Below are 25,745 nucleotides of genomic sequence, written 5' to 3' on the forward strand. Positions count from 1 at the left end.
CAAATTGGTCAAAAGATGAGGGAGCTATGATCTAAAAGTTTGGAGAAAACAAAACAACAACAAACAAACAAAAATAAATGTAGCAATAGAGTCTTCTGAAGATTGAGACTTGGCCAAGTGTATTTCACTTTTGCGAAAAATTACGTTAAAATTAACTGTGCAAAAAAACGACGCGATATGAAGAAAACAGTGCAAAAATATGTTGTTTTAAGTGCTAAATCTTAAATAAAACAACACAGGTGTAAAGTGTGGATGAATCTACTATTCTATTTTGCATAACAGATTTCACCATTTGTTTCTTGTCGAATTTGAACTTAAATACTTGTTTTTAGATACAAAATTTGTAGCATGGCTTTCAATTTTTAAATTCTGATCACTTTAAAATTTAAACTTGCTTCTGCATTTTTGTAATTGTTCAAATCAATTTAATAGGCGCTGCTAAGAAGTATACTAGAACAGAAAGTTGAAACCTCCGACACTATATTATTTTAAACCAGTGATATTTTAATTTTGCTATGTTAACTGAAATTTTACATTCAAAATTAACAATTTATTTTAGTAGCTAATAAAATCTTTTCTATATTTTGTAAACCTTTATTTCCATATAAAAGACTTAATAGCATCAAATAGTTAATATACTAATTGTCAGAATATTAATTTTAATGTTTGAGTAAAGGATAATTATATTTCTTGAGAAAGTGCATAATGATGGTCTTTAATTAGTGAACACAGGATATGTAGTTGCTCCTTTTTGTCACACATTTTAATTTACCTTTGTTTAATATTCCATAACTCTGTTACCAGGATACAAATGATATTAGTTTTACAACATCAGCAGGAGGATGAACAGATTCTTTTACAAATGCATAGTAATATATTACCAGTTTAACTTTCTTCTTCTCTTGATACAAAGTTCATTTGTATGCATATTTTTTTAAACACAAACATTCTGTACATCCACATTTAAATCTATAAAAGGCACTAATACAATATTTATATCATTCAAATAAAAGCTACAAATATGAAAAAAATATGAGGTAGAAAAGCAACTGCTAGTATTCAAAACTCTTTCTGGCCTCACACACCTAAAAATATATAGATCAAAAGTTTCAGAAAAATACCCCAGTTTTTGGAAATTCATGTACATATTTTTACTAACATACTAGGTCTGGGATAACACAAGAACTCAGATGCATTAAAAAAACCATATTTAATAATACTAGTTATTTGTTTTTCTATTTATAAATTAAACTGATGAAATGCAATGAGTTTTGCAGGAAAGATTTGTTTTTTATAGCACAAACCATACTGGTAAAAGCAGAATTACTCTTTAAAATGACTGATGCAATAACATGCACATGTCAATGTCTGATTACAAAGCTACTCGTCAAAATTTTGTGCATGTTTAGAACTACACTGCTTAGAAATCAGAGCTAAAAATTTGCTTATTTATAGCTCCTGCAAATCATTATCTGCATCAAGATGTATTTACGTATAAGTACTCACTCTTCATTATTCTTCACACTGTAAATATAAACAATAAAAATTGTTTGCTACAAAACTATTTTAAATGTTTTTTTTCTTTATGGTTAAATCTGGACGTTTTTCATTTAATATTACATTATTAGTAAAAGTCTAGTAGACAGAGCATATGCGTAATTATCTAACTCCACGTACATTTATAAAAGTGTCTTGATTAAATTCATAAGAAAAACATTATCTATGCTTAGATGGATTGATCCATAGGCTAATAAGGCTATAGTAATAGGCTATCCCATTTTTTGGCCATTATTTTCTTATCAGACTTGAAATTTTTTAGAGAATAACAACATGTCTCTAAGACTCATGCTTTCAGAATTGATGTTTGGTATTTCCCAATAATTTTATTCATTTTACTCCTCCTGTCAAGTTAACTGTACTTATACAACACTTAACATTTCCCTCTAGTTTTTGCTAATCATTTAAACTGTTTACATGTAAAGATACACACCTTTTTATGACTTTCTTTGAGAAATATAAAGTTATGATTTTATAACTGATACATTTCATCATTGTCTCAGCTTTAAAGGACTTAAATTTTCAAAAATGATTTTACAGACATTGTACAATGTGCAGTAATCAACTGGCATGTCATAAAAAGAAGGGTGTCATAAACTGAATGAGTTCAAGCCAAACAAAGATGATAAAGACAAAATGCTATGCTGAAAGGAGCTCCTTATCTATTAACATTTTTACTTCATCTAAATTTAGTGACAAAGAACAAGCAATGGCCAGCACAAATGGAGCTGTTGCACCTGATGAAAAGGACTAACTTCTTGTGATTTCTACTGTTGCATTTGTTTTACCCAACTCCTAGTGGTAGTGATGCCAGTACAGTATCCTTCTATGAGGATCCAGATGAGTAGGACATTACAAGATCTATTTACATATTGGACTGATTACTGATTAGGGTCAAAGGAATGCCAGAATCTGGATGTTGACATTTGTATTGACAAAATGTGAGTACAACTGTTAACTAAGTAAATCAATGTTTAATTATGTGAAGCCTAACAAACAGATTAGCAAGTGAGAATGGCTCATTTATTTGCCTTATAAGGGAAAAAAAAGTATATTGTCTTTATTGTTGCCAATTTACTGATGAAAAAAAGTTGTGAATGTTCTGCAAAGGCTTCAGTGATTAAAAACTAATTCATATATTGCCAATCATGTAATGAGTGAGCAGCAAACATTTGTCAGTTAGCATCTTTCATGTCTAAAAGATTTTCAGTAACAGAACTGATACTTAAACTGAAAACAAGTTTTTGGAAGTTTGTGCCTGTTGGAAGAATGTTTTTCAGATGAGCACTTGCAGCCATAGTTTGCCTTGCTGAATGTGGTTTGCCATTCTATGGCTCAGATGATACTGTTAGATTGAAACACAACAGCAATTATGTTAGTATTCTGGACCTAGTCATTGGGTTTGACCCTTTCTTGGCTCAGCATATCATGTGCATGTAAAACATGGAAAATGCCACACATATTATATATCAAAGACTATTTCTGATGAAGTCATTGCTCTTCTGACAAAGGAGACCCTATCACCTGCTGCTGATGAGGTCAGGGATTTGGGGTATTTATCAGTGTCTGTTGACTCATTTATGGGTGTGTCACATTAAGTCAGCTGACAATCATCTTACATTATGTACTAACCAGCTGGGCAGTTGAATATGTCATTAGTCACTTGAGGGATTAACTTGCCTCATACCTTCTCAATTCTTCCACCAAAATTGGGGAACTGACAATAGTCTTTGATATTGCCAAAGCTATAACAATGCCAGCAAAATGTGTGGTGAATGTTCAGTGTTGCAAGCAAAGATAAAAGAGCACAATGTTTTAATTGTTTACATACCATGCGATGTACACTTGCTAACCTTAGTGGCCAGTCTACAATGGATTATTACATTTATACAATTTCATATTTTGGATTTGTCCAAGAATTATACAGTCTTTTCTCTTCATCAACCAGCCACTGGATGATTCTTACAGACTTACTACTAAAGAGATGCCTAGTGCCCAAATCATTTTGAAGGACACAGTGGAGTGTCAATGTTGAAGCCATAAATGATCATGTTCTGGGATAATGAAACATCCTTGTAACACAAGAGAGAATCAAGGATGATGAATACTAAAAAAAGTAACAACAAAAACGAAAAAAAAGCAAAGATCCCAAGTGATTGATGCATATTTTGGAGACTGATATTTTGTGTGAGTTCTGGAGTGATATGCTTCAACTGTTTAACAGATGCAATCTAATTTTGCATAGTGCTCAAATGAATCTTTCCATTGTTGTAAACCTACTAAGGAGCCAAGGAATTGTTAGTTAACAATGGTGGGACAGTCTGTATATATACGAGACTTAGGGGATTACAAGGAAGAGTACATATCAGCTTAATGTCAAAAAAACAACAGAAGGCATGTTTGAATAAAATTATTCACATACTCAGCAGTAAAGAAGCCTTCAGAGTTAATACTTCCAACACAATCACTGACAAATTAAAGAGTGCATTAGAGCAAGAGATCTAGGCCTGAACTGAAATTGACAAAACCTTTAATGTCTTGGCAAATTGTTTTCCTAAAATATTAACTTCCCAAGTCAGTGAAAGTATAAAATATCTGTGTGAGAAATACCCAGATAATCTTCCAGTACATCATACTAAAGAATTTCATCAAATTGTTTAATACACATCCTTCCCAGATATTGAGAGAAAAGACAATGAATACAAATGTATATGGATGTCCTGTGTTATTACTAAATCCAACAAGATTCAATATTTCTCAAATGTTGAAAATGCATTATGGCAGTATTCTTATGCATAAACATATATATATATATATATATATAAAATCTTACAACTCACTATGGATCAATATTAAGCAATGAGAGTGAAATTTGTGACATTCAAAGGCAGAAAAATACCAATTTCTGTGTAGCAAATTTTTTTGTTTAATAAATTCATTTTTGATTTGGAAAAATTTGTTAATTCTGGATAAGTAAATAAATATGTTTGATGAACTTATGAATTTTTATACAATACATAGTACATAGGCCTTTCCCTCCTATTAGCCTTAGGTCACTCATAGCCTTTATCCCATACTGTATGCATACACAGAATGAAAACTTCAAATGCTGGTATTCTTTGACATGTAAGACTACAGATGGTATTGCTCAAAACTGCAATCCTCAGCAAATAATGGTAGCAACAATTTGTTATTAATAAGTTTCATATTATGGTATATTTCAATAGAAAAATAAAAGTAAACCACAAAATTTCACCTTTTTGTCTTTATCAAGTTTCCACAATCTATTAAGCAATATTAAGCAAGGTGACTGTCAGATGTCATCATCAGTAAATTGTTATTAAGGTTTGTTATCACACATAACTATATTACAGTGATAATACTTTTTCTTTTTGAAACCAATTCTTACATTTAAACTATTTAAAAGCCAACCATTTAAGACTTTTACTGGCTGGTATAGTTTGAACAGACAGAACAGCATGAATTGGGAAGTCGTTCACGATGCTTTACTGGGCAATCCAACTCTCTGCAGGTTTCTTCTTCACAATGAACAGTACCTAACTGAATAATATGTTTATACAATTAGCCATAGAATGCATGAATTTCTGTTTACTTTCACAAACTATGATAATATCAAAAGTTTTCTACAACAAATATCTCAAAATAAGATATTTAAAAATTACAAGAATCTAATTTTATAATGTTTGATAATCATGCAGTGTTCATATAGAATAAAATATTATTTGCAATATACTTTGGTTAAATAATTAAAACATGAAGTATTTAAAGTTAAATTAGAAAAACTATGAAAGAAACAACTGGTCCTGGCTTTCTCTTGGAAAAAAACTGACAAAAAAAAGAAAAAAATACAGCAAGTAAGGAAACAAAATATGACTTACAACTATTTATCACTATGATACTGTTAATATACATATTTTAAGATATTTTTACATTCATTTTCACTACAAAATTTTAAAGTTTTAAAATACATGTAGTTGCTACTGGTACTGACCTTACATGAGCATTTTTTACAATCTTCACCTTCTATGCTGAGAAATGTTTCTCCACTACTGTGAATAGCACCTTTATACTCACAAGCTAAATCATAGACACAAACAAATTAATTGTCATCATCACAAAGCTAAAAATAAGCTTGTAAATAGACTACTGTCATATCTTTGAAAGTTGTCATTTTTTGTGACTTAATAATACAGGATGATTCACATGGTAGTTGCCCAAAATAATATGATAATTCCAGATAATTTTCACATTTCAGATTAATGTGCAAGTATATTTGAATGGTATAAAAGCATTAGCACAGATGAACATAAAAAGCAATAAATGTTAAAATAGATGTTATCTATAGATAACAGACTTAAGTTTAAGCCAACAGACTTTTGTATCTTGCATAGCCTTCTTGTGTATTAATACCATAGTAACAGTAATAATACTACATGTAAAATGTACGAGTTCCAATTCAAAGAGCTATGAGGTTTTTCATTTATATTTTCGATTTTTGATATTAGAAAAATTCTCAATCAAAGAAAAGTAAATACTTCATTCTTTGCATCTCCCAGTCAAGCAAGAAGCTAGCCAGTTTTTTAATACACAAACATTGAAGGGACAAAGTTCTGAATCTCCAATGGTGGACTTCTTTGTTCATGCCTGTGTTTATGTTTCTTAATGCTTTTCTGCTGAAATACCTCCATGATACTAATATTTTCTCACATTGAAAATATATTTCTAATACGTACTTATGTCTTCTCACAAAATACATAGTCCTTGGTGGATATGATCCTTCCCTATAATGACATCCTTTCAAATATAACTTTTTTCTGTTCACCAAACAACATTACATTGATCTGACCTCCCAGAAATGACTTCCTGACAGTTGGAACATATGAATGTGATTTATGGGCGTCAGGTCAAATAACAATCTTTCTTCATTTCAATAATGTAATTTACAAGGACATGCATACAGTATGGAACATTGAAGCCATATGACCAGAGATTGATTCACAGCTTGGTATGTGCATCTTGGTACCTCAAGGTATTGATGTCAAACCTCTTGGTACACACACATATATATTTTGGTTTAAAAATCTTCAGATCCTGAAAGATAACAAGGAGTGGTCAAAAACTGATGTTTATGTTCTCCCTACTTGTAGAATTAAGGTTTATTCTTTCAGCAAATGTAGTAGATTTTGAGCTAGTGGCCTAGATGTTGAATAATTTTATAAGGATTTACGACTGAGGTATGAAGATTATTAACTTGCAGTTTATTGAGTGACAGACTTGACTAATCTATACAATAAGCATGGCTACGAAATACTCAAAGGCATTTAATAAAGCTACAAATGACTCAAGCTGAGATAGCAAGTCACTGTGAGGTAAAAGAAGGTTTAAAATGTTAATACAGAAAGGTGACCCAGATGTTGATATGGACCAAAATTGTAAAAAAAAAAAAAAAAATGAACAAAATATGGAAATTAGAGAAATTTTAGTCAACTTGAAATTGTTTTAATGCAATGTATTAATTTTATATAGTGTTTGTATTTAGAGAAAATTACCTCATTAAGTATTTTCTGTAGCTTAGCAATAATTTAGTTCAGATATTTATTTTGATTTCTTTACTGGTTCTTTTACATTCATGGAATGGTCCTTATTCAAAGCTGGAGAAGTTTTGGTTTAGGGTGCAACTGTTTTTGTTCAATTAAAATATGCAGCTTCCAATGTTTCATTTCTTTGTTCAACATTACAGCAATTTATGTAGATATACTATAGACATTTGAGTGCAATAGTGGTAAATATGGAATGCTTACTTTTATCACATTCAGTGAAACTGGCTTCCAATTTTCTTCCTGTTTTCCTGATTTAGAATTATGGGCATTTTTTGTATGTTATTTCATAAATTGATACTAAAATATAGCGATGAAAACTAACAACAAAACACTTCTTAATAATAATACCTGCCACACTCATGAACATTCAAAGTGCCTCTGTTGAATGTGCAAAAGAAATGAAGATGGACAATTTTTTTATAAACTACATTTTGTGTCAGTTTGTAACATTTTATATACAGGTAATAAAAATGTATGTGGATATCTATAAAGTAAATGCAATCAATTAATAAGTTATTTTAGTTATCTTTATTAAACTGTTATTCATCATAACAATTTCAATTTGCTATGTTATCTGACTATCTATACAGCATATAAACAATTATGCTCAACTCCTGGGAACAGCACCTGGTACAGCTTCAACTTGGCTATTCATTATCTGGTTATTGATCCTTTGCATAACAAATTCTGACAAATGCAACTTTTTTATCCTGGCAGAAAGGTAGGTCTTATCTAAGAGAAACTATTGTAGCTTATTTCATTCAGTGATGCCCTCTATATATGTTAATTTTTTTTGCTCACCATGAGCCTTTAAACTCCCACCCATCCCATGTTCAACAGGATTCTATGGAGTCTTTGCATGCAGCAACTTCCACCAATAGGGTATGACACACTCTTTAGATTGTAAAGAATGTTGCCATTCTGAGGTCATGCAGATAGTTTGTGGGTATTTTGTTTTGCATTAAAACAGGGGTGTGACACACTCTCCTAACTGTAAATAATGTTGCCATTCTAAGGTCATGCAGACAGGTTGTCAGTAGGCACACCTGAAAAAAATGGGTTCTTACCCTGGAGATCCCAGCAGCAAAAGAGCCATCTTGGGAGGAATAGGGCAGAATATAAATGTGCCAACAGGGAAAATATGAGGATGAGAATTTCCTCCAAAACCCCACAGAGGATTGGTGGATAATCTTGGCTAGAAGGTACATGGTACATAGGGATAGAAGTTAAGGTCAGCCACAATTTGAAAAACCAGATTGGGAAGAACCTACTAGCTGGAGGATTAGGACTGGCCCCCACCCTTGCATTAAAGACACCCTGTGTTGTGAGCAGAGAAAATGAAAGTATGCTTGACAATAAAATATTTGAAGACTTAAGGGAGTAATGCAGCTGGTAATAGCTAGCATGGATTCCGATTTCTAGAGAAGGGGGGATATCTGATGAAAGATGTGTGTAAAAGAGAAGGAGCAAGGTTTTATGAGATGGGGAACACAGATAAAGAAAATGATAACATACTCATAAAAGGCTAGAGGTCTGGCAATTTCCTATGGGAGTGAATAAGTTCTACATGTCTTCCTTGTCAAATCCAAACTCTCCAGAAAGAAAGATCTTCTCCATGGTTGGGAGAAGCTGGTTGTATCAAGTGTTGTTCAAGCTCCCATCAAACTAAGGCTAAGACTTCCTAAGCTGAAAATATAAGACCTGAAGCCTGAGTAACAATAGATGAAATAGTAGTAGTCATGACAGTGGCATTTATGGCACAAAGTTCAGAATTCACAGTTCAAATGTGGTAATTTCATGACAAATAAAGAATAACGAAAAAAAAATGTTATGTTCACTTTCATTCAAAAGCACAGAGCAATATGTTTAATGACTTCAAAATATTCTACTACTTTGAGAAACAATGTAAAAAAAAGGCAATTGCAAAGTTGAAAACATGAGCAAGACTGTGTAACATCTGAACACAACTGTGCCTAAATAAGAAGTGAAAGTTTGGTAGAATAGTATAGAGGGAATCACATGCTTTAGGAGAGTGTGTTGCTCTGCTATTGGTGGAGAATTGCTACATTTTTATTTGGATGTGAAGATGCAGTTGAGAGTTTCAAGATTAGTGGTAAGTGAAGAAACTTGAACATACAGAGGGCAGCACTGAAAAAACAAATTATATGCAAGATAAGGTAAGATGTCTGTCACATCAGAAATAATTTTTCTCCTTTTAGCTTTACACCATAATCTACCATGGCATATGTGTTTGTTAAATTTTCATGTTTTGAAACTCTTAACTTTTGGGTTTTTTGCAAATACAAAAATTGTTCAAAAATTTAATTAGTGTAGTGTAAAAAGATTATTATCAACTCGTAAATTTTCAAAAAAATCAATTAAGCAATATAATATAGAAGACGTTTGAGAATCTTAGTCTTATTACTTTAGAAAATGACATAAGAATCAGGCATCCTTTTTAGTAAGGAAGATATTTAGTTCCTAAATGTATGCTAGCTTTTATCACCTAAGTTTGCTCTTGATAATGTAATACTCTGACAATAAAAAAAACCTAAGATTCCTTGCTTGAATTCCAAACAGGTAATCTTAAGAAAAAAAAGTGTAAAAAACCATAATTTCTCCTGTATTATTGAGTTTGGTTAATAAATATTCCTAAATTTATAAAAATGCACTAAAAGCTTACTAATGTTTCTATAAAACAAACACTAAAATAGCACTAACTAATTATTTACCATGGTCATTGTTGAGGTGACTAAAAAGGATTTTTCAGTTGCTACTATCAAGTTTTAGTCATTGGTGGTGATTTATAAGTTATAACACAAATATAAAATCTAATAACAATTTAGCTGATTGGTCTTCTGTAATACACAAAATAACATATAAGATATAGACATTTTATTTATAAAATAAGTATGAAACTGCCAATCAGAACTAGGATTTTTCATTTCACTTTAGAGTCATGGTGTTATTATAATTAAAAAATACTCTTCAGTGAGGTAAGCTGCCTATGGTTAAATTTATGCAGAAATGAGGGTTAGAAAGTTCAACAGTGCAAGAATGTTTCATCTGCAAGGTCAGATCCATTTATGTATGGGGTGTAGTAAATTAAAAGTAAACATAATGAAACTTTGGAGAATGGACAGCAACTGCCTGTGTGTAGACACAAGTGTAGAGGACAACATTTCAAAAGTCTTGTGCTTTTCGTTTTCAGGTCAGTGTGTGTGTGTGTGTGTGTGTGTGTAGGTGTTGTTGGTCTTTATAGTGTCCTTGCGGATTGTGGAGAGCGTGTTATGATTGGTTGGATTATCACCGTTTCTGATTGGAAGAGAAACTTCCTGTAGTTTTAACCAATGGCAGCCACAGGTTACTTACTTCTAATTTGGAATCACTGTTTAGTGAAGATTTAATGGTGTTAATATAAAATGATTCCTTGATCGTTCTTGTCTTCCAACATTTGTCTGTGTCAATGATTTTAATTTTCTCCCAACTTATTCTGTGTCCAGTTGACATGGTGTACTCTGCAATGGCTGAATTTTGTGTTTTCATGAGTCTTGTACTATCTTTACGTTATTTTATTCTTGCCATGATTTTCCTTCCATTTCTCCAATGTATATATCATTGAAGGAACACGGAATTTCACAGATGATGTTTTTGAGATTCTCTTTGGTAGGTCACTGTTTGTTTTTAACCAGAACGGACCTTAAGGTATTGTAGAATTTCCACCAAACTTCTATGACGAATTTCTTGGCTGTGAGTTTTCACTGAAATATTGTAGGTATGGTAGGTAAATGGTGGTAGTGGTGGTGATTTTCTGATCTTTTCTTTCTGTCGTGGTCTTGAGTTTTTGACGAAGGAGGAGGTGTAACCATTCTGTTTAAAACCCTTTACGATCTTTTGACGTTCTGCTTGGATGGATGTCTTATCACAAATATTTTTACTCTCTTGTTTAGGCATTAACTTATACCACATTTTATCGAGATTGGATGATAAGACTGGAAGTGTAAGTATCTGTTCATGTGGATAGGTTTTCTGTATATGGTTGTGGTTATTTGTCTTGCTTGTTTGCTGATGAGTATGTCAAGAAACAGTAGGCTGTTTTGTTCCTCAATTTCCATGATGAAGTGGATCCTTTTGTCTACAGAATTCAGATGTTCTAATAAGGCTGGAAAGTTTTCATGACCGTGGGCCAAATAACAAAGATATCATCGACATAATGTCCGTATAAACTAGGTTTTATAGGTGTGGAAGAAAGGGTTCTTTCTTCAAAGTCTTCCATCAAAATGTCTGCTAGGATTGGAGAGAGTGATGATCCAAGACTAGACCATTTGTTTATTCATAGAATTCCTCGTTGTATTGGAAATAGGTTGATTGTAGGCAAATGGTTGTTAGTTCCATTATGGCATCTATTTTCATATCTTTTCTGTGTGATAGAGAGTTGTCATAGGAAAACACAGAAGGCTACACATCAAATCCCACGATATTATGGCCCATTTTGATGTCACAGATCTATTTATTAATGTTCCAACCTCAGAAACCCTTCACACCACCAGACAATGACTGGTAAAAAACAAACAACATCCTACTGAAGAGAATCTCAAAAACATCACCTATGAAATTCCATGTTCCTTCAACAATATATATGTTGGAGAAATGGGAAGAAAACTCATGACAAGAATAAAAAAAAGATAAAGATAGTACAAGACTCATGAAAACACAAAATTCAGCCATTGCAGAGCACACCATGTCAACTGGACACAGAATAAGTTGGGAGAAAATTAGAATTATTGACACAGACAAATTCTGGAAGACAAGAAAAATCAAAGAATCATTTTATATTATACTATTAAACCTTCGCTAAACAGTGATTCCGGATTAGAGGTGAGTAACCTGTAGCTGCCATTGGTTAAACCTACAGGAAATCTCTCCTTCAATGAGAAACAGTGATAGTCCAACCAATCATAACACGCTCTTCACAATCCACCAGGACACTAGAAAAGACCAACAACACCTACACAAAACTGACCTGAAAATGAAAGGTGGAAGATTTTTGAAATGTCGTCCTCTACACTTGTGTCTTCACAACAGGCAGTTGCTGTCCATTCTACAAAGTTTCATCATGAATACTTTGCCTAAGCAATTTATCAAAAAAAATAAACATATTTAAACTACACATAAAGTTCCTGTATGTGAGGAAGGTAAAAAAAACAAAGTGAACTGCATTGGCATCTTTACTTTCATTGAGTAGTCATGATTACATTCCACTACATCATAAAAACTAAAAAGGTTCCTTACCATCACAGTTTGAACAGCATTGGTCTCGGGAATATATTCCATGGTCACAGTCCTTCTCACAAGAAGTAACAAAACAAGATATGCTGCCATTCTTAAAGGCAAAGAAAAAATATGTACACACAGAAAACTTACAAAGTATTATTAGAGAATAGGTATTATAAGAAATTTTTTAAACTTGTAGTTAATCACTTTAAAAGGGAAAGATTATTCTAAACACAAACACACACATATACATACACACACATTATACGTATCACCATTTGGATTAGTTTTCACAAGTTTTTCAGTAATTCTAACTCCTCATCTTTAACTGATTATATTTAACTTCTGATATTTTTTATTTTGTTAACAGAAAAAGACATGAAAACTGTTTATTCAACATTAAAATAAAATACTAACCAGACAAATGCATTGAACACAAGGATCAGCTTCAGGTTGGAAGATATTACCATGGCGATACGTAAAATCAACAGTCCCTGACAAAATACAGTCTGCAGGACAAGGTACAGGTTCACAAGAAACATTACCATTCTAGAAAATACCATGAAGATAGACAGAAATATTAATTATATTTATGTTTTCTCTTATATGAAAACAGTTTGAAATGTTGTAAGAAACAAGTTTTAATTGAAACAGTATTGCTTTAGGACTAATTATACTTAATCATTTATTACCAAGTATCTTTATGTATGTTATGTCATAAGTCTTTATAAGTTTTTAATAAGTTATTAAAAGTATCTAAATTACATGCTAATATTTATGTTGATTATTTTACCTTATTACATGTTTGTTAGAATAACCTAACAAGAAATCAAGATGTTTTAAGTTAAAATAAAATATTTTTAGTTTTATTGATTGGTTGGTTGGTGTTAAACAGTGCAAAGCAATGAGCTTTATCTGAGCCAAATAGTTAGTTGGTAAAAGAGTGAACCCACCTTTAAAAAAAATAAGAATTGTTTCATTTTTTGGAAGTAAAATTCCCTGAAAATTTTTAAAAAGGTAAAACAATAACAACAAAAAGATAATAAAGATATAGCAACAAGTATATAACACTTAAAAGTAAACAAAGTAAAACAATATGTGCTGAAATATGATATTTTTGTTTTTTCCTTTTTCGATGGTGGCGTTGATATCTCAGAAAAGAAAAAAAACCTAAATGGGATTAAAAAGGCCAATGGCACATAAAAAGATAAAAACACAGTTAATATAGACAATGTCCCATCCTCAAAAGTCAACTGTAAATTCTCACTCTAAAATAGTGATGCCTCTTCCAATCGCAAAAACAACAGTGAAATGTGGGCTGTTCTAACATGGGTGTCATAAAGGCCATATGATGTTACATCAGCACTGGATAAAAGTAAACAATGGGTTAGAAAGTTGTAATAAATGTGAAGTCTTGTCAAGACAAGTTCCTCCCTTACCATCTCTGAAGAAACAAAATGGCTAAAGAGCAATAATAGGCTTCATCTGGAAAAGCCTGATGAAATGTCTTTCCCAATTTTACTGCTAACTGGTGCAATGCCGAGCCTTGATCATAGGACAGTAGTCCACTGCAGAACAGACCAAGCCATATGGCATCAGAGCACTTAGTCTTAGTTGTGGTGTCAATTAGCATATTTCCACATGTTGAAATAGCTTGGTATCCAGAAAAAACAGATGGCAAAGAAAACTGAACCAGTCAGATCAGTTTAAAACGTTCAAGGAGAACAGGGTAAAAAGTCACATGAAGCGATTCTAGGAGTATTTATGTAAACAGTACAGTTGAAGTACTGGTTAGCTGCTACATGATCCAGAACAAGAGAGATGGCATATAACTCAGCAGAGAACACAGAAACTGTAAAGAGGAGTGTGTGTACAACCACAGAGCTGTGATAAACCATGGCAGAGAGAAGCAAGGAATCTGACTTCAAATCATCCATATAATAATTATGGACAGATGGTTCGAGACATGTTCAGCAAAGAAAAAGCAGTACTTCCAGTCTGGAGTATCTGCTTTCTTCAGGTGTCTCAGAGAAAGATCAGACATGGGAATGATAACATGTCATGGAGGAATGGGTCGAATAGGTTGATTTAGGAGAATTTATGTAAACAGTACAGTTGAAGTACTGGTTAGCTGCTACATGATCCAGAACAAGAGAGATGGCATATAACTCAGCAGTGAACACAGAAACTGTAAAGTGGAGTGTGTGCACAACCACAGAGCTGTGACAGACCATGGCAGAGAGAAGCAAGGAATTTGACTTCAAACCATCCATATAAAAGTTATGGACAGATGGTTCGAGACATGTTCAGCAAAGAAAAAGTAGTACTTCCAGTCTGGAGTATCTGCTTTCTTCAGGTGTCTCAGAGAAAGATCAGACATGGGAATGATAACATGTCATGAAGGAATGGGTCGAATAGGTTGATTCTAGGAGAATTTATGTGAGCAGTAAAGTTGAAGTACTGGTTAGCTGCCACATAATCCAGAACAAGAGAGATGGCATATAACTCAGCAGTGAACACAGAAACTGTAAAGGGGAGTGTGTGTTCAACCACAGAGCTGTGACAAACCATGGCAGAGAGAAGCAAGGAATTTGACTTCAAACCATCCATATAAACGTTATGGACAGATGGTTCAAGACATTTTCAGCAAAGAAAAAGTAGTACTTCCAGTCTGGAGTATCTGCTTTCTTCAGGTGTCTCAGAGAAAGATCAGACATGGGAATGATAACATGTCATGGAGGAATGGGTCGAATAGGTTGATTTAGGAGAATTTATGTAAACAGTACAGTTGAAGTACTGGTTAGCTGCTACATGATCCAGAACAAGAGAGATGGCATATAACTCAGCAGTGAACACAGAAACTGTAAAGTGGAGTGTGTGCACAACCACAGAGCTGTGACAGACCATGGCAGAGAGAAGCAAGGAATTTGACTTCAAACCATCTATATAAAAGTTATGGACAGATGGTTCGAGACATGTTCAGCAAAGAAAAAGTAGTACTTCCAGTCTGGAGTATCTGCTTTCTTCAGGTGTCTCAGAGAAAGATCAGACATGGGAATGATAACATGTCATGAAGGAATGGGTCGAATATTTGTCTCAGAAACGTTGTCTAATATCAGACCAAAGTTGGTCATGAGCGCTCAGATATGGAGGCCAAAAGGTAGAATAATGGACTGTACTTCATTCAAGAGAACAGCCCATCAAGGATGGAAAACACAATCCCAGGTGGGGTGCTGTGGCAAAGAACATAATTTAACAGTGTACTGCAAGGAAGTTGCAAACTTTGAAGATGGAGAGGTGGTTTATTGGACTTAGTGTAGAAATTCTGGGCCAGCCAACTGAGAAATGCTCCCGTCCAGAGCTGGTGCCCCTGGTGATGAATGAAATTCAGCATTCTAAGTGCTGAAAGCCTGGCTGATCCATAAACCAGACACCTATAATTGAGTTTTGACCTTATGAGGGCACAATAGATCTCCAGCACAGCACAATTATTTGTACCCCAAGAAGTGGAAGAGAATGCAAAAGTGGTTCAATACCTTAGCCCACCTTTCACCAAGCTGCTTAATGTTTGACCCAAAATAAGTTCCAAGAACTTTTTATCTGGCACCACAGGAAGAACATAAGTTACTAAGACAAAGGTCAAGATTAGGATGCAATCCTTGCTGGTGGCAAAAGTGCATATAAATGGTTTTCATAGAAGTAAAAGAAAAATCCTGTGCTATTGTTCATTGCATGAAATAATTGAGGGCATTCTGAAATTGCCACTTGCTAAATCTCATGTGAAATGACTAACACAAAATTTGGAAGTTACCAATGTTGAGACAGTTTACAACAGTTGGAAGAAGCTAATGAGTGATTGTGTTGACTTTAGTACTGAAAAGTGTGACTCTCAAGACACACCCCTAATGGATTACAAGCTCCCATGGGAACAAATGGGAAAGTGTAAAACACATACAAGTCTGAAATCATCTGTCAATTAAGAAAAACTCTCCTCAATGGTATTAGCAATGTTTAGAACACTGTCAACTTCCCAGCCATTAGAGAGGAAGATCAAAAGGGGTTGGGAGATGTACAACCCAGCAATCTTCCATATCTTGTTACATGCTACTTTGGAGCTGGTGGAACTAGAGATTCTGGAGGTGAACTTAATCCAAGGTTAAGTCTGGCTCTGATGCCTGACCTGCCAAGAACAGGAATGGGCCAACTGATAAATGATGCAGTCAGAAAGAGAAAGATACTGTCAGTAGGTCTCCCATGCTCATTTTGGAGCTTTCATTGCCAGGTTCGATTACATCACGGCAAGAATGCTGTGGAAAATATGTAAAGGTCACAGGAATAGAAAAGTAGCAGCTGCGTGGACTATACAGTCAGTCACTGCTCCAACACAGTTGTCAATAGATAGTAGAGAGATGACAACAGGATCAAGTTCCAACAGAGTAGTTTCTGAAGACTGGTCAGTCTGATTCAACTACTACCATGGTACACAAGGTGAGTGGCATTGACCATGGCCACTTTGCTGCATTACAATGGGTAAATGATCATATCATTGCTATTTGTTCCCTCTATCTGTCTCCAGGAGAGGCTAGCATCACATATGTAGAAAGTACATTGTGACAAGTAAAGCCACATCACCATTGTTTCTATCATCACACAACTTGTTTTTCCTATTCAGGGAAAAACTACTGAAGGGTGATGGAATCAGCAGGATGGAGGAATGTTTTCTGTAAGAATAGACAGACTGGATAGTATAAATCAATCAGGGCCTTAAAGTCTTCTAAGTTGAAATGTAAGCTTTGACAGTTCCACTGTATCAGTGTGGTCACCATGAAATGAGGAAGGGACAGAGACAGGAGTTGATACATATCTGTCAACTCCCTTTTCAAAATGGCAACAAATTCTGAAGACAGGAGGAAAATACTCTTCAGGAGACACAGAAAGATTGATCTGCATACTCAAAGAGGTGGTAGAATGGAGGGTGGCAGCATGTGTCTTTGCAGACATGGCAGACAAAAGTTTTTATTGCTTAGGATAGGACATGTTGTTAACAGTCCTCAAGTGCTGTACCTCTTTTTCTTGATCTACTTGGAACAAATACGGGAATGTAGGAGGATTGGGAGTCATCACACTTGATGCAGTGAGATTCTTGGTCATGTAGATCTACCTCATGGTGTTTGCCACTACAACAGGTGCAGTACAAAGAGCCACTGCAAGAGGACTTGCAGTGACCAAACTGTGAAAACACCAGAGAGTATTAGGGAATATAGGGCCAAACCTTACAATGTAAGCAACCAGTCTTTACACATGTAGGGAACATGGAAAAGTGCATGCCAAAATGGAAATGTGGATAGGCCAAAGTATTTCATCATTGCGAGTGGAGATACATCAAGCAGCTTAAACTTCTTGACTGGAAAGACAAGCAAGTATCATTGATTTATAGATCCCAATAAGATCCTGCTAGTAATAACTCCTTGAGATGTATTCAGGGTAGCATAGGGAGTAATCTGAATAGACAAATACCTAAAAGTTTTGGACTTCAAAATAGGGTTCATTGTGTTCTAGTTTTGACGTTTGAACCAGAATTTCCCCAGATCTTAATTTTTGGACAGATTTCGGAGGGCAAGGGAGCCCTTTCAATCCCTTCTGAATAAAAAAAATGGCAACATCTGCCCCGAGGGGCTTTACAGATAGTGAGTGTACAATGACGAATCGAGGAATGTTATCAAATGTAGTTTCAAACTGAGTATTAGAGCCCTCCAGGTGTGGTCACTTACTAATCAAGGGTTGTTTAACCTTAGCAGTGACTGGGTGAGATGTGTGAGAAGCATTGATTAAAAAAAGAATTTCAGTGTCCACTGACCCCACCCACCATGAAGACCTACAAAGTGCCACAGAACTAAAAGCAAAAGGCTTGGCAGCAATGTCAGGGTTTTGCAGATGCTATACCCAAATAGCAATATCAGACACAAGGTCTACAACACCTGTTGAGAATGTTCAATACTGGTACTCAGTTGACCCTAGCCCAACATGTCCAGCTGGATGACACTGAGGGTGCCACCTGAAAGCCACCCATATACAGGAATTCAAGGTCAAAGTGGTGTGTTAAAACTGAACACATCAACCACCAGGATTCTCTTATCCCCATCATGGTTCACCGTGTACGACAAACACGTGGGTGGATGTTCAGAATTCAAAGGAAATAAACAGAAAATACATAACCCTGGGAGGTTCTCTCACCACATACAGGAATCAACCTTGAGGGGGTTCCAGTTTGATAATTAGTAAGAAAAATAATTTAACACTAAACCTTTACAGACTTCTAATTGTATTTCTTAACTATGTTCTAATTAAATTGTAGCATGTTGGTGGGATTAAAAAACAAAAACAAAACTACCTTCATTTAAATTTCTAGGTATTAAAAGTGTGGAGTTACTTGCTGGTAACTCAATTTATATAAAACATTAAAAATGAATTAAAGAAAACACCCTGGCTATTGTTAACTTAAGTTATTCAGATCAAATATGATTTTGTTTAACAAAATATTACTCATTTTTTCAAATTCCAATAAACTAATTATTAATGTTTGTTAAGCATCCACAATGCTATTAGTAATACTTTGGAACTTTTCTTCTAAGAACAGGAAGTCCTACCTTACATGTACATAATTGACATTCTTGTCCAGCTATGAAAACTGTTTCAGAGTTTGGAATATGTTCTCCCTCAAATGTACAGTCTCAAAGGAATAAAAAAACAAACAAACAGGGTATTCAGTGTACTATAAAACTAGTGTGTTATATACTTTAAAGTTATTTTTTTCTATTCTGAAAACAGCAACAACAAACAGTAATAATAAAACTACAGTTGCCATTCACATATTTTAAAAGATAATAGTCTTACCTTCTGAATTTTATATACAAATTATCTGTGGAAAATAATAACTTTATTCAAACTTAGATTCCTTAAGGTAAACACTGTTTCTAACTACCTTATTTTTACATGTTCAGAGGTTAAAAGACTGAAATAACTTAAAAATTAAACATAAAAAATGTGCTACTAGTCATTTGGGATACATCAGTTTAAGAAACTAGTTTTTACACACACACACACACATATATAATTAAAAAAAAAGGCCTTTGCAGAAATATTCTGGAATGCTCTAAAACATTATTTAAGTATCAGGCTTATAAGCACCAAATGATTTATAAACTATGCCAAAATATCACTAACATAATTACCTCAAACTTCCATAATTATTAACAAATAAAAGAATTTTGTAACTGAAAAAATCATAGGTTTTTAGAATGGCTTAACAATGATATTCAAGTAAATATTTCAGCTATTATTACACTATGTAACACAAATTTTGTTCCTGGATAGTATGTGTTATTTTTTTAATTGCTTATGTTGTAAAAGTACAGAAAATGGTCATTATTCCCTTCCAACTTTGCTTTTGTGACCTGGATAATGAAATTTAGAAATTAATTTATTTTCTGTGTAAAAATGGGCAAATTTGCACATTTTCATTTACATAAGGTCAGAATAAAATATATGAATTAAGCTTTACATGTATTTATACTAAAGTTATACAAAAATGAACAAAAATGTTTAGAAGTGAGTAGTTTTTTGAGATGGCTGCTTTCTCTCTGATGGAGTGGGTACAGAAAGCTCAGGGCAGTGTGGCACTGAGGTGATGAATGATGGAAGGTCTGGATACATGATAGCAGATGCATTCTTGCCAGCCTGATGTTTGGAAGGGTTCATCATGCAGAAGTAGCAATTGCTTGAATGGTCAGTCGGTTCACACCAAATTCTTGGAATAGCAAACTTCATGGCTCTCTTTTCCCCTCTGTACCATCCTGCAAGAGAGTAAAATAAAATTGTTATTATGAAGAATAAATTTATTTCATCCACAACCAATATGTAAGAGGCTCATGTAAAATATTTTATATGTGATATTTTTTCTATACTATTGGAAATTTAAAAAAATAAATAAATTAAAAGATATTTAAATTTCAAAAGGTCTAAAATTTGTATAATATAAAATCTTACCATTCAAGCAAACAAAAATTGGCCGTCTTACCTTCTAGAGTTTTTTTGCAGTGCTCACAGGTAAAATGAGGTGTCCAAGATTTGTCTTGATCCCCAACATGCCTGAAATATACCTTGTAGGCTTCACACATTTTAGCAGATGCTATCACAGAGTACTTTTTTCTCTTGTCTTGATAAATTGGCCATATACATAGCAGAATGTGTCTGGAGAATGCTTCCAGCTTCTTGATGTCATCTCTTATACAATCAGATAGGTCTATGTGTTCACTTAGGCAGCTAGAACTAAACTGAAATGGTGAGTGGTGAGACCCTGTATACATGTATATATATTACTATGGAAAGTTCTAGAAAATTCGTGAAAGTTTGAGAAAATTCTCTATCAGCTACTCAACACTGAATCTACCTGAAATGTTCTGGAAAATGGGTAAATTTGAAAATTTCATTACCCAGGTTTGGAGAGTGAAGCGTAAAATAGGTCTTTTTGATTTACTTTGGGCATAAGCAATTGGGAAATAACACTTTCTGCCAGGAACAAGAAAAAGTAAAAATTTTGTTACACAGTGTTATTAAAATAAGTTTTGCTGGAAAGATGGCATTCAACAGTTTTCTATTTATAAGTTAATGACAACCACTTATTGATAAGAAAAGGATAGATAAATGGATGCAAAATTAAAAATGTTCACAAAAAAATTCTACATGACAATGTTCACTCTATTATATAATTACTTGTTGAACACTATTACTGTTTTAAAAATATTCATTGATAACACTTTCATTGTATCCAGAAAGTAAAATGGTGTTTCAAAATTACTTAAATTCAAAGCAAAAGAATATTGAGTTTATGTCAGAATAGCAAAAAAAAAAAAAAAAAAAATCTAAGCTGCTCTTTTGAGATCTAGAGGTCATGAATTGGAACATCAGGCTAAAAACTAAGTACTATCATAAGCCAGCATTTTCTGGCCTTTACTGTCATTTCAACACATGTACACCAAACTCTTACAAAAGTATTTAATAAGTATTTTAGTTCACAGAGCATGTAAAGTAAACCAGCTTTTATAATAATTTTCATGATGAATTTATCAATATAAACACATATTTCATTAAAAATACCTTCCATCTAGTATATCAAAAAGGTTAACAACCCCAAAGTTCCTGAAGTTAATGTTCCTAAATGTCCTATTATCTTGGTGTTACCTTTCATTGGTTCCCATGGCATCAAACTAAAAACTAAAATCAAAAGCATTCTGCAATGAGTTTATTCCCAAGTAAGCCAAACTGAAGAAGTGGATATGCTATTTTTCCTGTTTAAAGACAAAATATCTCCTTGAAAAAACTGTTGGTAGTATACAGATTATTGTGTCCTTGCTGCAGGAAAGTCTATGTGTTGGGTCAACAACTAAAATTTTAGCTTTCAGAATAAAGGAACATATTTATAACAGTTCTTTCAATAACTCCAGAATCTACAACCACCTTAGCAAAGACTACAGCAAAAAAACTAATCAGTAAACACATCAGAATAATAAATTCAGTGAAAGATGAATGGATGCTAAGAAAAAAAGGAAGCACTCCTAATTCCTAATCTACAATGTAAGCTGAACAATCAATTACAGCATCTAAAAGTGTGATCAACTCCTCATAACTGAGATAGACAAAAAAGTGAAAATTTTATCCAACAAACCATTGTCAATACCTACTGAAATGAAAAACAACAACTCTGTAATGTACATTGTCTGCATTGTTTTAGATATACAGTTATGTGTATCTAATTAAGTTTGCTTGTAACATGTTAATTTTACACATGAATAAATCGTTTGTCAACAGTATCAAGGCTCTCACAAATAACTTTTTCATTCTTTGATTTAAAGACACCAAGATCAAACCAAAAGACAAACATTCCTTTTTTTTGTATTGAAGTTCACAAAAAAACAGTTTGTTTAATCAATATAGTTGAGCAAACAAGCAAGTTTGTAAAGATATGTATTTCTTTATTTACCACTGCATACAGGGCAACAATGTCCAAGTTGATGATAGGGGTGTTGACAAGGTAGGCCACACTGCTTCTTTGTGCAGGTCACATTTCCACCCTACAAATACCAAATTGACATTATAATATGATTTAAAACCTTGGTGAAAGAAAGCAATGCAAGCATAAAAACAGGATTTCAGAGTAACAGTTCACTTTGCTTTATCATGTTGTTGTTGTTGTTTGGTGTTTTATCTGCACCAAAGAAAAAGGTACAAAAATAAAATAACAGTGAAAGTATTATAAAGTGTAAAGAAAATTAAGTTGTTCATAGCTGTAATAATATTGGCACAACACTAAAACATGGCATATTGTGACTTGAATGTCACACAGATCACACATTGGTGCATCAGTTCCAGATAAAAGAAAACAATGAGTTACAAAAACTATGACCAATGCGTAGCCTAGTTAGGAAAAGTTCCTCCTTCTGATCCTTACCTAAGCAAGATGGCCAAAATTCAGTAGAAGATTTTATCTGGAAAAGCTTATCAAGTGGCTCACTCCAAACTGACTGCCAAATGGCACCGAGCCAAGCCTTGAATACAGGGCTCTGGTCCATGTATGGAATAGGCATGACAGTGATAGCACCAGAGCAGACAGACTTAACTGTAGTTTCAGTGAGCTCGTTCTCATGAATACCAACATGGCCTGGTATCAAGAAATACTGGATAGAAGTAGATGATAAAGAGAAATGGGCTAGTTGGTATCAAATATAAATGAAAATAGGGTGAGAACTATCATGAAGTGATTCCAGGACCAGGAGAGAACTAAGCTAGTTGGTATAAGTAGTACAGTTCATGCACTGCAAAACTTCTTAGTGATCCAGTGGAAGAGAAATGACATACATAAGAAACTGTAGAGGGGGATCCTGTGTGCAACCACTGAATCACAACAAACCATGGCAGAACCCATCATCTGTATAAACTGGAATGAAAGGATGGTTCAAGGGATGTTTGGCAAATAGAAAATGTTACTTCCAATTGGGAGTATCTGCCTTATTCAGATGACTCAAAATAAGGTTATATTTGGGGATGGTAATAAGCAAAGGTGGGATGGGCAGACCTGTAGAGACAGAAAAAGGAACAATGACAGACTATTCATTCTGAAAAGGCATGGCCCACTAAGGAAGGAAAACACAATTTCAGGTGTGATACTGTGGTAAGGATTGAAGTTTTGAAGCATACAGTAAAGACAGTTGCAAATGGTGAAGATGTAGAGGAGATTCATGAGATTCAGTGTACAAACTCTGAACTGGAGAAGTGCAGAAATCCCCTGTGCAGAATTGAAGTCCTAACTGTTGGACACGATCCAACATCATCAAAGCCAAGGTTCTGGCAGAGCCATATACCAGAGTTCCATATTCCAGTTTCACTCCAATAAGGGCACGATAGGTCTTGAGCACAGAACATTGACCTGGTCCCTAAGAGGTAAAAGAGACGACACAGAGGATGTTCAGTGGCCTTGTACATTTGACATGTAGCTACTTAATATGTGGCATGAGAGTTGGCTTACGGTCAAATATAAGCTCTAAGAACTTTGTTTTGGGGATCACAGGAAGCACAGCTTCACCGAAGACAGAATTTGGGATTATGGTAAGTACCCTGTTGGTATTGGGAATGTATGGATGTGCCATACAGTTCAGATAACCTGTCTTGACTGTGGTAGGCAGACATGATGATGTAAACATCAAGATTAGAACATTAGTAAGCATCATAATTCTGTCTTTGCAAGTGGATATTTGGCACACCGTAGAAACACCTTGACTGGAAAAACAAGTGAGGATCTCCATTTTTTTATTTTTTTGTTCATGAATGGGGGTATACATAATAAAATAAAAACATTTCAGTGCTCACTGTCCCCACCCACCACAGAGCCATCAGAGGGGATGCACTACAATGTCAAATAAGAACATCACAGCAATGCCAGCGTTTCAAGAGCAGATAAAATGTCTACAACACCAGTAGAAAACATCCAACAATGGTACTTGGTTGACCCTCACCCCATGACCACCTATCTACAGAAATTCAAAGCCAAAGTGGTGTATTAGGGTTGGACCCCACAACAAACAGGGTCCTCTGCTCCTCTTCATAGATCACTACATGCTGCAAACATGTGGGTGGATATGTGGTGATCTGTGAAGAGGAGGAGAGGATCTTGCTGATTGTGGGGTCCAAGGTTCTGTAATTTCAGTTTACCTCCTCTGGAAGGTCCTCTCACCATATACAGGAATCCACCATGAGGGGAGCTTTTATACATATATATATATATATACACATACATAAAATAGGACTTGATTTGCATATAGTTACTAATTAAGTAATTAAAAAATGTGTTAGATGTAATTATTTTAGCAGATTAAGAAATTCACTGAGTTTAATAATCATGAACATTTTAATGTGTGTTTAAATGTTTTTTATTCAAAAAGTAGTAACATTTTGTTATCCAATTAAAATTGTTTTAAACAAATATACTCTTAATGATCCTAAAATGAATCACTATTTGGTTCTTTAGGTCAACTAACATTTAAGCAGAAAACATAATCTGATCATTCCTGATGCAAAAACATTCATTCAATGTCAGGAAGTCTATGACAAGCAAAAGTTTAAATAATTTCATATACGATTTTTACCTTGAAAGCAGAATCACAAACAATACAGGTTAACTGCAAAATGTATAAGATGTGATCAGATTCATAACAAAATACTCTCAAGAACATTTTCAAACATCAAAATAAGTTTTCTTTTACATAATGTAGTTCACATTCAACGGAGTATGGCAAAACTATGCAAACACACACCATAACAATAAAAGATTCAGATGAATAAATACCTAATAGGTGATAATTTCTTATAAGATGAGCAATAACAAAGACTGTAACATATTAAATGATGTCTTTTGTTGTAACTACAAATTTTATGCAACTCATAATTGACTTGCTCAACTTTGTTAGAGTGAGAAAATAATAAATTCCAAAATTAAAAAGTATAGTATGTACGATTTAGTAAAAATTATATATATATATTTTAGACAGATAAATAAGTATATTTTACATAAAGCTTCCTATCTCTTAAACAACACAATTTAAGGTAAAATTAAATATTCCAACTGAAACTTGACTACATTTTGAGCTTACTTGAGCCAAAAACATGTGACATTAAGCAGAAATAAGTCTAAAAAAATGTTTCCATGAAACATTCAAGTCACATTCTGAAAATATTAGATTT

General features: G+C 33.9%; 2 protein-coding genes across 7 annotated transcripts in view; both read right to left on the reverse strand.

Moving 5' to 3' along the window:
* Positions 1 to 283: 283 nt before the first annotated feature.
* Positions 284 to 25,745, reverse strand: part of LOC143241079 (von Willebrand factor C and EGF domain-containing protein-like) — a 46,207-nt gene continuing 20,745 nt past the window's right edge. For 2 of the 6 annotated variants that reach the window (XM_076484590.1, XM_076484588.1), the window contains exons 7-12: positions 22,492 to 22,582; positions 19,100 to 19,182; positions 12,870 to 13,001; positions 12,471 to 12,561; positions 5,570 to 5,655; positions 4,941 to 5,118 (exon numbers count right to left, since the gene is read on the reverse strand). In XM_076484590.1, the coding sequence (XP_076340705.1) occupies positions 5,002 to 5,118; positions 5,570 to 5,655; positions 12,471 to 12,561; positions 12,870 to 13,001; positions 19,100 to 19,182; positions 22,492 to 22,582 (600 nt within the window). In that variant the 3' untranslated portion in view covers positions 4,941 to 5,001. Of the gene's footprint in view, positions 1,086 to 4,940; positions 5,119 to 5,569; positions 5,656 to 5,676; positions 6,670 to 8,693; positions 8,865 to 12,470; positions 12,562 to 12,869; positions 13,002 to 19,099; positions 19,183 to 22,491; positions 22,583 to 25,745 lie in introns of those variants that run through there. The other 4 variants (XM_076484589.1, XR_013022173.1, XM_076484592.1 and 1 more) reach the window with 4 other exon arrangements.
* LOC143241082 (uncharacterized) lies at positions 19,551 to 22,485 on the reverse strand. The gene is made up of 2 exons (XM_076484599.1): positions 20,530 to 22,485; positions 19,551 to 20,305 (listed from the first exon to the last, which is right to left on the reverse strand). Exons 1-2 carry the CDS (start codon positions 20,816 to 20,818, stop codon positions 20,055 to 20,057), a joined length of 540 nt encoding a protein of 179 aa, XP_076340714.1. The 5' UTR covers positions 20,819 to 22,485; the 3' UTR covers positions 19,551 to 20,054.

The sequence above is a fragment of the Tachypleus tridentatus genome, chromosome 13 (genome assembly GCF_004210375.1).
Source record: "Tachypleus tridentatus isolate NWPU-2018 chromosome 13, ASM421037v1, whole genome shotgun sequence".
Taxonomy (NCBI): Eukaryota; Metazoa; Arthropoda; class Merostomata; order Xiphosura; family Limulidae; genus Tachypleus; species Tachypleus tridentatus.